This window comes from Gamsiella multidivaricata (assembly GCF_025024155.1).
Source record: "Gamsiella multidivaricata strain RSA 2152 chromosome Unknown BC939scaffold_13, whole genome shotgun sequence".
Classification (NCBI taxonomy): domain Eukaryota; kingdom Fungi; phylum Mortierellomycota; class Mortierellomycetes; order Mortierellales; family Mortierellaceae; genus Gamsiella; species Gamsiella multidivaricata.
Window position 1 is genome coordinate 24,712 of NW_026251721.1, and position 11,305 is coordinate 36,016.

The following is an 11,305-nucleotide window of genomic DNA, read 5'->3' on the forward strand; positions in this document are numbered from 1 at the left end:
TGCGTTTTATTCTATGCAGAGTGTGATGAAAAGCGTGTTCCCTAGTCGTGCCCTTCCTTTCTTCCTTCCTTCGACAACTATACATCCATGGCCTCAAGGCCACTCAGCAGCTGCGTCAAGTTCGGCACGCAAACCATCCTCTTCTGCACAGATCCCATCACGAACGCCTGCTTGTTGTTCGAGTCCACGACAACCACGTCTTGCAAGAATGAGCATTCAGATCCAGAAGACACGTCCATGACAATGTCGCCAATCTGCATCTTGACTTTGCCAGACTTGTATACCAGTAGCCGTCCAATCTTGCCCTCCTGCTGCAGATGACTCTCCTCAGTCTCCTCCTTTTCCGCACCCTTGTTGTTAGTCGCATTCGCTCCTGCTGTTGCTGGGGCCTTGGGTTTCGCGCGCTGACCGACCGGCGCAGAGCTACCGGATCCAGCACCGTCCATCGCGGCGATTCCCAGTTTGACATCGTGCTGTTCTGCCTTGACCTGCGCTAAATTCCGGTCATGGTCTGGAATCAAAATCGGTCGATCCACATCAATGGGCTCGGATTTGACTGCCAACAATCCATCTTCAGAGTCTTCCGTCTTTTCTGTGCCGTCGGGTGTGCTGTAAAGGGAATTGTATGCTGGAGACGAAGATGAGGAGGAGATAACGGAGGACATGGGGATATCGGTGACAGGTCTGGGCTTGAACGAGGGCATGACACTAGGGAATTGGAAGAAGAACATTTGATCCTCAGCCCACTAATTGGCCATCATCAAAAAAGGACAAAGAGTGAGGTTATGGATCTAGCTTGTAGCAAATTGCGGACAAAATAAAAGAGCGGGCTGTATAATGCGACTTGATAAAAAAAAAAAAAAAAAAAAAAAAAAAAAACCTACAGAGGGCATCAGATCCTGCGCCGGTCCTTCCAGCTTTAGCTTGATATCTTCGTCGTCTCCCTCTGTACACATTCACAATAAAATAGCCATGAAGTGTCGGGTCGTTAGTTCGCTTGCCAATGCTCACTTGACAATCGACAGCCGATGGTCCATTTGAAACATACCATTTTCGTCCACTGTTGTGCCTTCGAATGATTTGATACCGTAATCCTTGATCTTTGGACCGCTACCAACAGCGACGTCTTCCATATCCTGCTCCTTCATCTTTTCAGTCTTAATCGAAGATCCAGCCCCGGGAGTTCCATTCTTGATATCGTCAGTTGGACCCTCGATTCCAGTAGGTACAGAGGCATCTGTGGCGACCGATCCAAACTTCATGTCAACAGCCAAGGCCCCATAGTAATCCCGATCCTCGCCTGACAAGCCCTCGCCGCCCTCGACCTTGATTGTCTCAATGCCCGTGTAGCTCGAATGTGCTCCACTAGCGCCTCCACCTGTCGCGACTTGCCTCGAGCGAGCTATATAAAGAAATAAAAATAAAATCGTAGCCTGGTCAGACCAAAGCACCATGAAAATAAAAATTAAAAAATAACCAACAGCAAAAAACCATGGCAATCATAGATAGTATAGCTGCATACCGAATGCTGCAGGTCCAAGTGAGAAGGGTCCAGAAGCTGTGGCCATGACTTCATCGGGACGACCCCTTCCCCGACCACGTCCCCTTGCGCCTCCACGCTCGCCACGTCCACGGTTCTATCCAGGAGATAAAAAAAAAGACGTTGTTGACAACGAGCGCAACTGTGAGTCATTCTGGTTCAAATTTGCTGGTGGCAAGCATGAGGGTGGTGAAAGCTTTCCCAGCGATAAAAGCAAATAAGGCCCTCCCCACTTTTCTTTACCAAACCGCGTCCAAAATCTGATCCAGCGCCAGCTCTAGCCTCTTCCAGTAGAGAGGGTGCACTATTGTTGAACACGCAAAAGAAAAAAAAAAGACACATCAGTTCAATCTCTCCAATACACATCCTGTAGTTTACTGCAGCTAGCCATAGCTATTGAGGGTACTTACGCATCCTTCTTGTTACGTTTACTTGGCACTGTTGGGGTGAATTTCATCTATTATAGCAGCAGCCAACAAAAAATAAAATAAAAATAACACCCATGGGTACTGTCAGCTCCACCGCAGTTGCTCTCGAAGCGCAATTTGTCCCTGAATGAAATCATACCTTGGAGGCACCACCGCGATTCGAAGCCAGGGCCGCACCTGCACCTCCACGTCCCCCACGGAGGGAGGTTAGCCGTCCTGCGGGCGTGCCAGTTGGGGTATGAAGAGAGCCAATGCTTCCTGATGCACTTCCTGTAGATGAACCTGTAGCAGCAGGCGTACCTGTGCGAGGGTTGGTGCTCGAGCTTCCTGCGTCCTCTGACATTGTCGATGATATTATATGAAGTAGGTGAGGGGACGCAAACTAGAGGGTCCCGTGGTGGTGGTGGTAGTCCTGAAAGGCGAAGAGGCACTGGTTCGAGGTAGGTTGAGGGTTTGAAGGTTGAACACCTTTTTTTTGTCAAGTTGCTGGTTTAGGTAAACAAAGTGACTGTGTATTACTATGCACTTTGGTCACAATTCAAGAAGACACGACGCGACCTAGTTCGTTCAGAACGCGTAGAAAAAGAAGCACAGCAATTGACCGATTAAACCCATCAAGCAGTTTGACAGGTAAGTGTTTCAAAAGAATACGACGAGCCCTTTGAAGAGTGATCCTTCCTAGTGAACATGGTTATTGTGTCGGCAGCACAGCATCGATAGACCGTGGGTACCAGTTGCAGCAGCTTTGTCCAATTTGGAGTCGTCTGCCTGGCAAAGTGCAAGAGCGCAGGAGGCCATTAAAAGTAAAGGCGTCTAAGAAGACTGCACGCCCCAAGCAGAAGACCTTTGCCCAACCATCTGACCGTTTCGTTGCACGCGGATAGGGGGGAAGATATGAAAATTAGGGGCCATTGAATAATTCGAATTGCGCCCACCCAACATGGGCTGCACTTTCTTCATTCTTTTATCTTCCCTCCTCCAGCCTTTTTCACGATGCTGCATCCTCTTCCACCAGTACTTGAAATACTCGCTTCATTATCGCTACCGAGGCCACCACAACCAGAAGAGTGTACATCAAGGCGTAACAGTTATGAGCTGACACTCTCGATATTGGTGCTCATAGGCATCATAGTCTCTTACTTGCCTCAGGTACATACTGTCATTATGAAATGACATTCAAGTCGTACAGCTGATGAATAACACCCAAAGCCGGATACTCGTAGCATTTCCGAATCATCCACAAGGGCAGCAGTGACGGCCTCAGTCCTTGGTTCCTACTCCTTGGATGCCTCTCAACAAGTTGGTCGTTTTTTAATATCCTCATCCTACAATGGAGGTCCATCCGATGTTGTGCAATCACAGTAAGTAGTTGTATATGATACAAATAGCATCTTTTAACAAAGAAGACTGAATTGACGATCGTTAAAAAATGATACTCACCCGTAACATGACCTTTGATTTCCACGGTAATAGAGCGCAGGACGCTGTCTAGAGAGCACACTGTCGATCGCACAGCTCTTTGTTCAGTCTGTGCTATTTACTTTAATGTAAGTTGCGCCTTGGGCACATGGATTTTCCGAATGGACCACATCCATTCAAACTCACCCCCTATTTCCACCTTTAGATTCGCCTTGTACCTGATCTACTTTCCACCCCACAAGAAGATCAACCCGCTTGTGCGGAAATGCCGCCTGTTCTGCTTGCCATCTCGCTCGTTCACCTGGGCAATCTCTCTCCTCTTCGCAAAGATCATTGCCGGAAACGTGGTCGTCTCGACCGTCATCACGACCATCCTCCTAGCGTCGGTCCATAACAGTATTGAGCGTCATAGTGCATGGACACTGGTTTGGGCCGGGTTCTTGGGGATCGCCAGTGTGCTCTTGACCATGATCCAGTATATTCCTCAGATCCTTGAAACGCGCTTTCGAAAGGTAAGGAGAGAAACCGTATCAGTACGTTTTGAAGGGCGGAATATTATTGCTTTGATATTTTTTGCCTTTTTAACAAGCGCTTTTTTTATTTTTTTGCTAGTCCGTAGGTGCGCTGAGTATTCCAATGATGTTGATGCAGACACCAGGAGCGATTATGCTGACAGTTTCGTTGGCGCTGAGCCCCGGGGCCAATTGGTCTACATGGCTTCCGTATGCTTTTGCGGCAGTCCTTCAGGCTGTGCTCTTGGGAATGTGCCTGTATTATCATTTCAGGACAAGGCGACTGGGCCTCACTTCATTCCATACTGCAGAAACGACACCATTACTGACAGTTCATGGGAAGCAGATGCATGACAGTGTGGGGAGAGACGAGGAGAGGCAAGAGCGAGTGAAGCCTGAAGGCAGGATTGGCAGTCCTTTGGTGGCGCATGTCGCGGTGCCAAACACAGGAATGGGATCAGGGTCTTAGGAAATAAAGTTACAAAAAGTCGCGTCTTGATGCGTTACTATGCGAAGTAGATGGAGCATCTCGTAAGTTTTATCAAGTCGAGATTGAATGTGCCCGACTCCTTGCTGGCCCCTTTATGGCGACCTAGGCTGACAAACCATCCGTCGGTCTGGTTTCATGAGCTGCACCGAGGAGAGGGATAGTCCTCCCTTCGTCCATCTATTCGGTTTGCACTACTTCCTCCAATTTAAATATCTCTTTGGGAATGTGCCAATGATACAGAGCTGTTCTTGGCTTACTTTTTCCTCTTGGTGAACAAAGAAAGGGACGAAGGAAGAAATAACCACTAAAATTTTTCGTGCATGCATGCAGGGGTGGATACATCCGATGTTGGTTATATTTTTGGTCAGGCACACTTCTTATCCATGCCTTTGGGAAAGACCATGATGAGCAGCGTGGTGGGTTCTACTTTTTTTCTTCATTTCTTTGTCTTTCACCCTTCCACTGCATTATTATACCCCTCGTTTTATCTTTATCCACCTCCCTTTTTCGCCCTTTTGTTCATATTCACTTGCTCTTTTGTCTTACGAAGCATCTATTGCCTCATCTTTGGCTGCACCCCTTGTTGCCCGTCCCTTCCTCTTACTCCTGCTCCTCTTTTTTTTTTTTTTTTTTTTTTTTTTGCACCACTATCCCTTGCTGCCCTTGTCTACCCCCTCTTGACTGGATATACTTTGCATCTTGACCTATTGGGCTGATGAGCCACGGGCCAGGATGAAGTGACTAGACAACTCCATACCACAATACATGTGGGAATCTCGACCAACTGTGTCTCCGATAGTGTTGCGTGTTGGAGGGGAAAGGGCGCGTTTGGCTACGTTAGTAAGGACGCGCTCGGTCGACCCGATCATGGTTAAACGATATGTCGCCCGGCGATTTTTTTTTTCGTTCCTGATTGTTGAGTGAGACTGGAAACTGGAGAGGAAGAGCTAAAGGATGTGGATCAACAAGACAGGAGCTAGAGATGAAGGTGAAGAACGGCTATCCGGAGCAGCAATATAACACAGGTTACATTGAGAAGGATCGATCGTGGAGAGAAAGAAACGGACGAGAGCAGGAAGACGGTAGGACGCGTGAAGGTTAAGATGATGAGAGGAGGGCCTTGTCACCTCCTCTTTCTACTCTGCTATAAAAAGTATACGTGGTTTCTACCTACTTCCCTCTTCTTCTTCTCTTTCTTTTGCTTCTTCGACTCTCTTCTGTTCAATTCATCCTTCCAATATCTTCTCTGTCCCTACAAGCACTAATCAATTGGAGATATTTAACCGCAGCAAGGATACCCCAACAGCGACAACAACGTTCACATCCGTCGCAGCACGACACTCAAACAAAGAGGGACCAGAGCCAGAACAAAACGCCAATAGTGTGCGGTCCTATCGTCATAAACGACCAAATGCTGGCGCTCCAACAGCCGGTCAATGGCTCAGCGGTCGTGCCCCGTCAGTCGCAGCAGACAGAGCTCCACTCCAACCACACGGCCCCTCGGCAAGACTTTTTAAAAGCGACTCAACCACAACCACCGCAACAGCAACCGCAACAACCAACGCCCGTTATACAGATTCAGTCGTTGAATGAGTCGTTGCATGGCTCATTCCAAATGCATTTGCAGGAACAGCAACAACTCCAGACTCAGCTTCAACTTCAGCAGCAGCTTCAACAGCAACAGCAGCAACAACAGCAACGGTCAATTGCTTCCCGTGACAAGGCTGGAAACCCCTGGGTGGTCAATGAATACTCACCGTTGCCGAGGTAAGGAGAGGGAAGAACAACAGAGGCCAACAAGGCGACAATGTTTGCCACGAACAGAGTGTCATTGGCTCTTTTGTGTGATGGTGGCTATGAGACTCCTGAATGAAAATGGGCGACACAGAAAAGAAAAAAAGAGGGTCCGGAGAGCCGTCTGCGGGGGTCACGGTCCATGCATGGGACTATCGAACACAATGAGCGAGCAGTCCATTCTCCACTCCACTTCCCACTGCATTCCTGCGCTTCCGCTCCGAGTTTACTCCCTTGCCTACATTGCTCGCCCAGAGAGAAGACAATGTATTCATAAAGAGCACTTCCAGGAAGGAAGGAAGCGAACAGGGCGCAACGAGTACTCAATCCGGACTGGGAGTACGCAATTAAAGGATTGGACAGCAAAGACGCCAACTATCCTATTCTATCCTGTCCTGTTTCCGCCTTGCATCCGCTCCTTCTTCTTGCCTGCTTACTCTACAAGGAGAGATGCTACTTTATTTTTTCTTTTATTTCATTTTTGCGTCCTCGACAAAGGAGCAGAGGATGCAGATAGCACATTGTTCTCTACTCTGACAGGACAGGATAGGACAGGACGTAAGATGCTGCCGGACAGACCAACCTGGAATCGCAATCTGCAAAAGTCGCTTGGTTCTTTCATTATATTTTATTATACTCTTCTTATTGTGTTGCCGGGCGTATCCTGTCTTCACTGTCCTCTTCCCCCTTTTTCTCACTTTGCATTATATATCATTTTATGTTTGATCGCCCCTGAAGAGTCGAGGCTAGAAGCCTATTGCAGGAGTGCGAACTGACACTAAAAAGAGCCATAGATGGGAACCACAAAGCAGCTGGTCCGACATGGATAACGAAAAATACCACATACTACATTGCCAATGCTAACCAACAAACATCCTCTGCATCATTTGATTGTTCAAGCAGTAGGTCTGGCCACTCTGTACTCAACCAGGGGCTGGTATCTCAGTCGTACGGATCTATCCATCCTCTGCAGCAACAACAAATCCCCAGGCCAGCGTCCGCTTCCAGCGCCTTTCAGCAACAGCAACAGCAACAGCAACAGCCGGCGCAGCAACAGCATCTCAACATGCAGAGTCAGATCCATTTTATGCAGCAGCAGCAGCAGCAGCAACAGCACCAGCTCTCTCATTTCCAAGGACTAGAAGCCGGACAAGTGATAGATTCACACATGAACTCACCAATGACTCCCTCGCTTTTGGATTCGCCCGCCAACACACACGCGCAACATTATCAGGGGTTGAATCAAGACTCCCCACTGAACTTCGATCCCAGCCGCTGGAACGATCCCACAAAAGGCCCACAAATCGACATGTTCCATATTGCTTCACCGCCCCTCACACCCTCGGGAGCCATGGCCCGTTCTCCCAGCAACTATAATAGCTTCGGAATGGGCCTCAACGTCAAGCGACCTCCTTTGTGGCCCATGGATCGGGCGCCTGTCATGCCCTTCCCCAGACAAACACCCACGCCTTCTCAGTCTTCGAAAGGTACAATCTCCGTTCGTCTTGTGAGCCAAGGGCCTTATTGGAGGCGAGCACAGGCCGTCATTTATGCAACTTATAGCTAACCATGTCCTTCTCGGTCCAATAACAGCGTCTAATCTCCAACACATCCCTTGCAAATTCTTCAAAAGCGGCGCGTGCACTGCCGGCAAGAACTGTCTTTTCTCGCACAGTAGAGATCCACCATCAGAAAACTTCGTCTGCAAATACTTTTTGAAGGGCAACTGCAAGTTTGGCGCGAAGTGTTCTTTGTCTCACTCGTTCCTGGGACCAGATCGCAAGACTTCTGCATTCTTACCTGGTGGCAACCTAGGCCGCACAAGGTTGGAGAGGCGGGCGTCCAGTGGTGCTATTCTTAGCAACAATATGTGGCCCTCAGAACCCTTGTCACCTCCTTATGGATCGACCTTGCCACAGCAGCAGACGTTGCATTTGAATAACAACAATGTTGAGTTTTCTATGGGCCAATCGGCAAGTCAGCAGGGATACTTGAGGCCGGTACTGAACAGGGCAACCTCAGAGAATCTAAGAAATGCGCTATACATGAACTCTTCAATGGACATTGGCGAACGCCGCTCACCATTCTCAGATGACGAGCCTGCAGGCACAGATCCCGGTCGCGCATCGCCTGCTCCATTGGGTTTACTGGATTACCGATCGCGTCAGCATTTGGCTGCCCCCTTGCCGATCCGGCAGCGGTCTTTGCCAGACATCTTTCGATTGACGCCTTTATCACATGAAGGAGGCGCTCTGCCTACATCGCCCTTTCACCAACCAGGCAACAAGGCCCTATTCCTGTCAGTTTCTTGTGAGGCCGACACCAACTCATCTTCACCTTTAAGGCTGCACTCGATCCCGGAGCTACACGACTTGTACAATAGTCAAAGTGGTGGTGGCGAGACTGTGCGTCGACGAAGTAGCTTTGCTGGGTACGATAATGGAATGCAGGAGAACGAACTTTCAGACTCAGACGACGACAGTAGCCTGGATCAAGGGTTCCTCCCCGCCTCTCTCAACGATCTTTTGACAGCCCACGAGCGACAGAGACGACAGAGCAAACAGGAAGACGCTGAATTCCGGCCCATCTTGCTTCCCTCGCCCGCCTCAGGATCTATGCGCGATGACAAAGATGAGGACGAGATCCTGCTCAGCATAAGCGGCTCTTGTACTGATCTGGCTGGTGAGTGCCTGGGTCGTTCTTGAAGGAATACTATATGCGGAATGTGCCATGACACTAATAGCAACGTTGCACCTTAACCATGTACAAGTAGGGACAGTGCAGGCGAACAGCAGATCTCAATTCCAGCGTTCGCTCACAGAGCTGGACCATGCGGACGGATCCATCTCGACGTTAGCCCTGGCTATTCCAGGCGGACAAATTTTGTCGTATACACAGCAGGATCGATCATTATTTGAGGACGAGAGCCAACACCATATGTCGCATAAAGAGGGATCGCATTACAAAGAGAGAAGCACAACACTCGATCCGTTCTGTCCGTTTCCACATAATGCAGAAGAAGTCCAGTTTGCTATGGATGACGATCTAGCGACTGGAGACGTATCAGCAGAAATGGCGCTGTCGCACAGGGCCAACAATAGTGACCGTCAGGGATACTCTGTGGATAGCTCGAAAGCAAACACTACAGTTGCAACGATCACCAAGGAGTTGAATCGCGCCGTCGGATCAAACTCCAGATTAGAGACGCAGCGGCAGCAGCACCTGTTGAAGCAGCATGGGACCATGACACCCATCAGTCTTTTCGCGTTGGATGAGGAGGGCGAAGGTCTAACCTCGTTGAACGGGATCGATTTTTCGTCACTGTCGATTGTAGATGTGGGAATGTTCAGCAACATCAGCAGCACTCGTCAGGAGGTTGGGGGATCCGCTCTGGCTGATCATATCAGCCGTAGTAATAGTCCTCTGAGCTATGCGGGGATTACCAAGACCCGCACAGGTGTCTCTGAAATGTAAACACCCAAGTAATAGCCCGGTCCACAGACAACCATCATGACACACATGTATACCGCAAAAACCACTTATAATCATCAAAAGTAACAAAAACGATGCCAAACAACCAAACAAAAGCTAAATTGATTACAAGCAGTAGTAAAAGTACCGAGTTCATTTCAATAAAAAAACCCCCGTTCTAAAAGAGTACATTCGTGCTTCGACTCAAAAGGCGGTTTGTCTTTGGGACTTTTTTGTTGTGGTTGTTGTTGAAGCGTTTATTGAAGTTCCTAATTCCTTGCGTCCTTTCCCTTGTCCGTGACGGAAATCCATGACCAGAATCGCTTCTCCCAAGTCGAGTCTTGACCGATCGATATAAGATTGTCGCCAAAAGAAAGAAAGAAACGAGACCAGCTCAAACCGCCAAGACATTTGTCCAGAATGTAAAAGAACGAAGATACAACACGAGTGCAATAACAGCAGGGGGGGCCAGCTGTATTCGATGTTGCATATCCTTTCTTTTACAAACGACGACCACGACGACCACCCTTCTTGCGGGTAGAGTCGGTGGGGGTGGGGGTGACATCCTCTATAAATTGAGAATTTATAGAGGAAGGAGGTGCATAAGTATTTTATTGCTCTTTCAAGAACGCTCGTGTCTCTCCAGCACACCTTCCTTAAGGTGGCAGAAGAAACAGGATTGCTCCGAAAAACACAACAAAACCACGAATGGACGTCCGACATGATTTGTAACACTTACCAATACGTCCGATCTTCATGCCGGCACGAGCCAAGGCACGGAGGGCAGACTGGGCACCGGGACCGGGAGTCTTGGAGCGGTTACCACCGGTGGCACGGAGCTTGATGTGGAGGGCAGTGACACCGACTTCCTTGCACTTGGCAGCGACATCCTGAGCAGCCAACATAGCAGCGTAGGGGGAGGCCTCATCACGATCGGCCTTGACCTTCATACCTCCGGTGACACGGGAGATGGTCTCACGGCCGGTCAAATCGGTAACGTGGACGAAGGTATCGTTGAAGGAGGCGAAGATGTGGGCAACACCAAAGACCTCCTCGTCACCGCGGACCTGGGGGCCGAGCGAGATGTTCTCCTGAACCTTAGGGGTGGACTTGACCTTCTTGGACTGTTGTGGATATAAAATGTGTCGATAATTTGTTGCAAGTGGTTAATTGAGGTTCATAGTTGGAAATGTGTGTGTGTGTATATGTGGGAGGAGGAGGGGGGGGAACGAGTGGTTGTCGGCTGGATTAACATATTGCGGTTGATAGGCGATATAGATCCTGTCCTGAACACGGCAGTGCCATCATGCGTTCCGCTTCTACAAGGTGCACCATAGCCGCCGTTGTATTGAGTTATGCAGCTTTGCTCCCAAGATTCTGTCTTCATCCTGTCTGCCTGAAGGTCTCCCACCAGGTCTCATCTCTTCTGCCTGCCTGAGAGGGCCGTCGAAGATCAATAAGATGTTGGAGTTGAAATGGTTCGATTGATGGATGTCGTTGGTCCTGTAGAGCAATTGGATGGATGCGTTTGGTGTATGATCGGTCGATGGATATCAGTCAACGCAGAATATTTTACCATTTTGGTGAGCTATAGGGAAAGAGGAGTTGCAACTGGCCACTCAGGCGCCAATTGCTTTATCCCCTTTATCCT

General features: G+C 49.0%; 5 protein-coding genes across 5 annotated transcripts; 2 read left to right on the forward strand and 3 right to left on the reverse strand.

Annotated features, from left to right (window-relative positions):
- BC939DRAFT_442632 (RNA polymerase III RPC4-domain-containing protein) lies at positions 1-2,481 on the reverse strand. The gene is made up of 7 exons (XM_051554419.1): positions 2,108-2,481; positions 1,951-1,997; positions 1,784-1,844; positions 1,523-1,637; positions 1,049-1,402; positions 885-946; positions 1-746 (listed from the first exon to the last, which is right to left on the reverse strand). Exons 1-7 carry the CDS (start codon positions 2,309-2,311, stop codon positions 78-80), a joined length of 1,512 nt encoding a protein of 503 aa, XP_051415050.1. The 5' UTR covers positions 2,312-2,481; the 3' UTR covers positions 1-77.
- A 391-nt stretch (positions 2,482-2,872) lies between these two features.
- BC939DRAFT_442634 (uncharacterized protein) lies at positions 2,873-4,618 on the forward strand. The gene is made up of 5 exons (XM_051554420.1): positions 2,873-3,117; positions 3,192-3,329; positions 3,442-3,515; positions 3,593-3,899; positions 4,000-4,618. The coding sequence occupies exons 1-5, from the start codon at positions 2,962-2,964 to the stop codon at positions 4,366-4,368; spliced, it is 1,044 nt and encodes a 347-aa protein (XP_051415051.1). The 5' UTR covers positions 2,873-2,961; the 3' UTR covers positions 4,369-4,618.
- A 1,375-nt stretch (positions 4,619-5,993) lies between these two features.
- Positions 5,994-7,315, reverse strand: BC939DRAFT_442643 (uncharacterized protein; the record flags this gene model as incomplete). Its single annotated transcript, XM_051554421.1, has 2 exons — positions 5,994-6,156; positions 7,084-7,315. 2 exons carry the CDS (start codon positions 7,310-7,312, stop codon positions 6,143-6,145), a joined length of 243 nt encoding a protein of 80 aa, XP_051415052.1. The 3' UTR covers positions 5,994-6,142.
- A 300-nt stretch (positions 7,316-7,615) lies between these two features.
- BC939DRAFT_47479 (uncharacterized protein) lies at positions 7,616-9,758 on the forward strand. Its single transcript, XM_051558445.1, has 3 exons — positions 7,616-7,670; positions 7,817-8,865; positions 8,957-9,758. The coding sequence occupies exons 2-3, from the start codon at positions 8,052-8,054 to the stop codon at positions 9,655-9,657; spliced, it is 1,515 nt and encodes a 504-aa protein (XP_051415053.1). The 5' UTR covers positions 7,616-7,670; positions 7,817-8,051; the 3' UTR covers positions 9,658-9,758.
- A 396-nt stretch (positions 9,759-10,154) lies between these two features.
- BC939DRAFT_474559 (40S ribosomal protein S14) lies at positions 10,155-11,233 on the reverse strand (the record flags this gene model as incomplete). Its single annotated transcript, XM_051558430.1, has 3 exons — positions 10,155-10,222; positions 10,394-10,778; positions 11,231-11,233. The coding sequence occupies 3 exons, from the start codon at positions 11,231-11,233 to the stop codon at positions 10,155-10,157; spliced, it is 456 nt and encodes a 151-aa protein (XP_051415054.1).
- Positions 11,234-11,305: the final 72 nt, after the last annotated feature.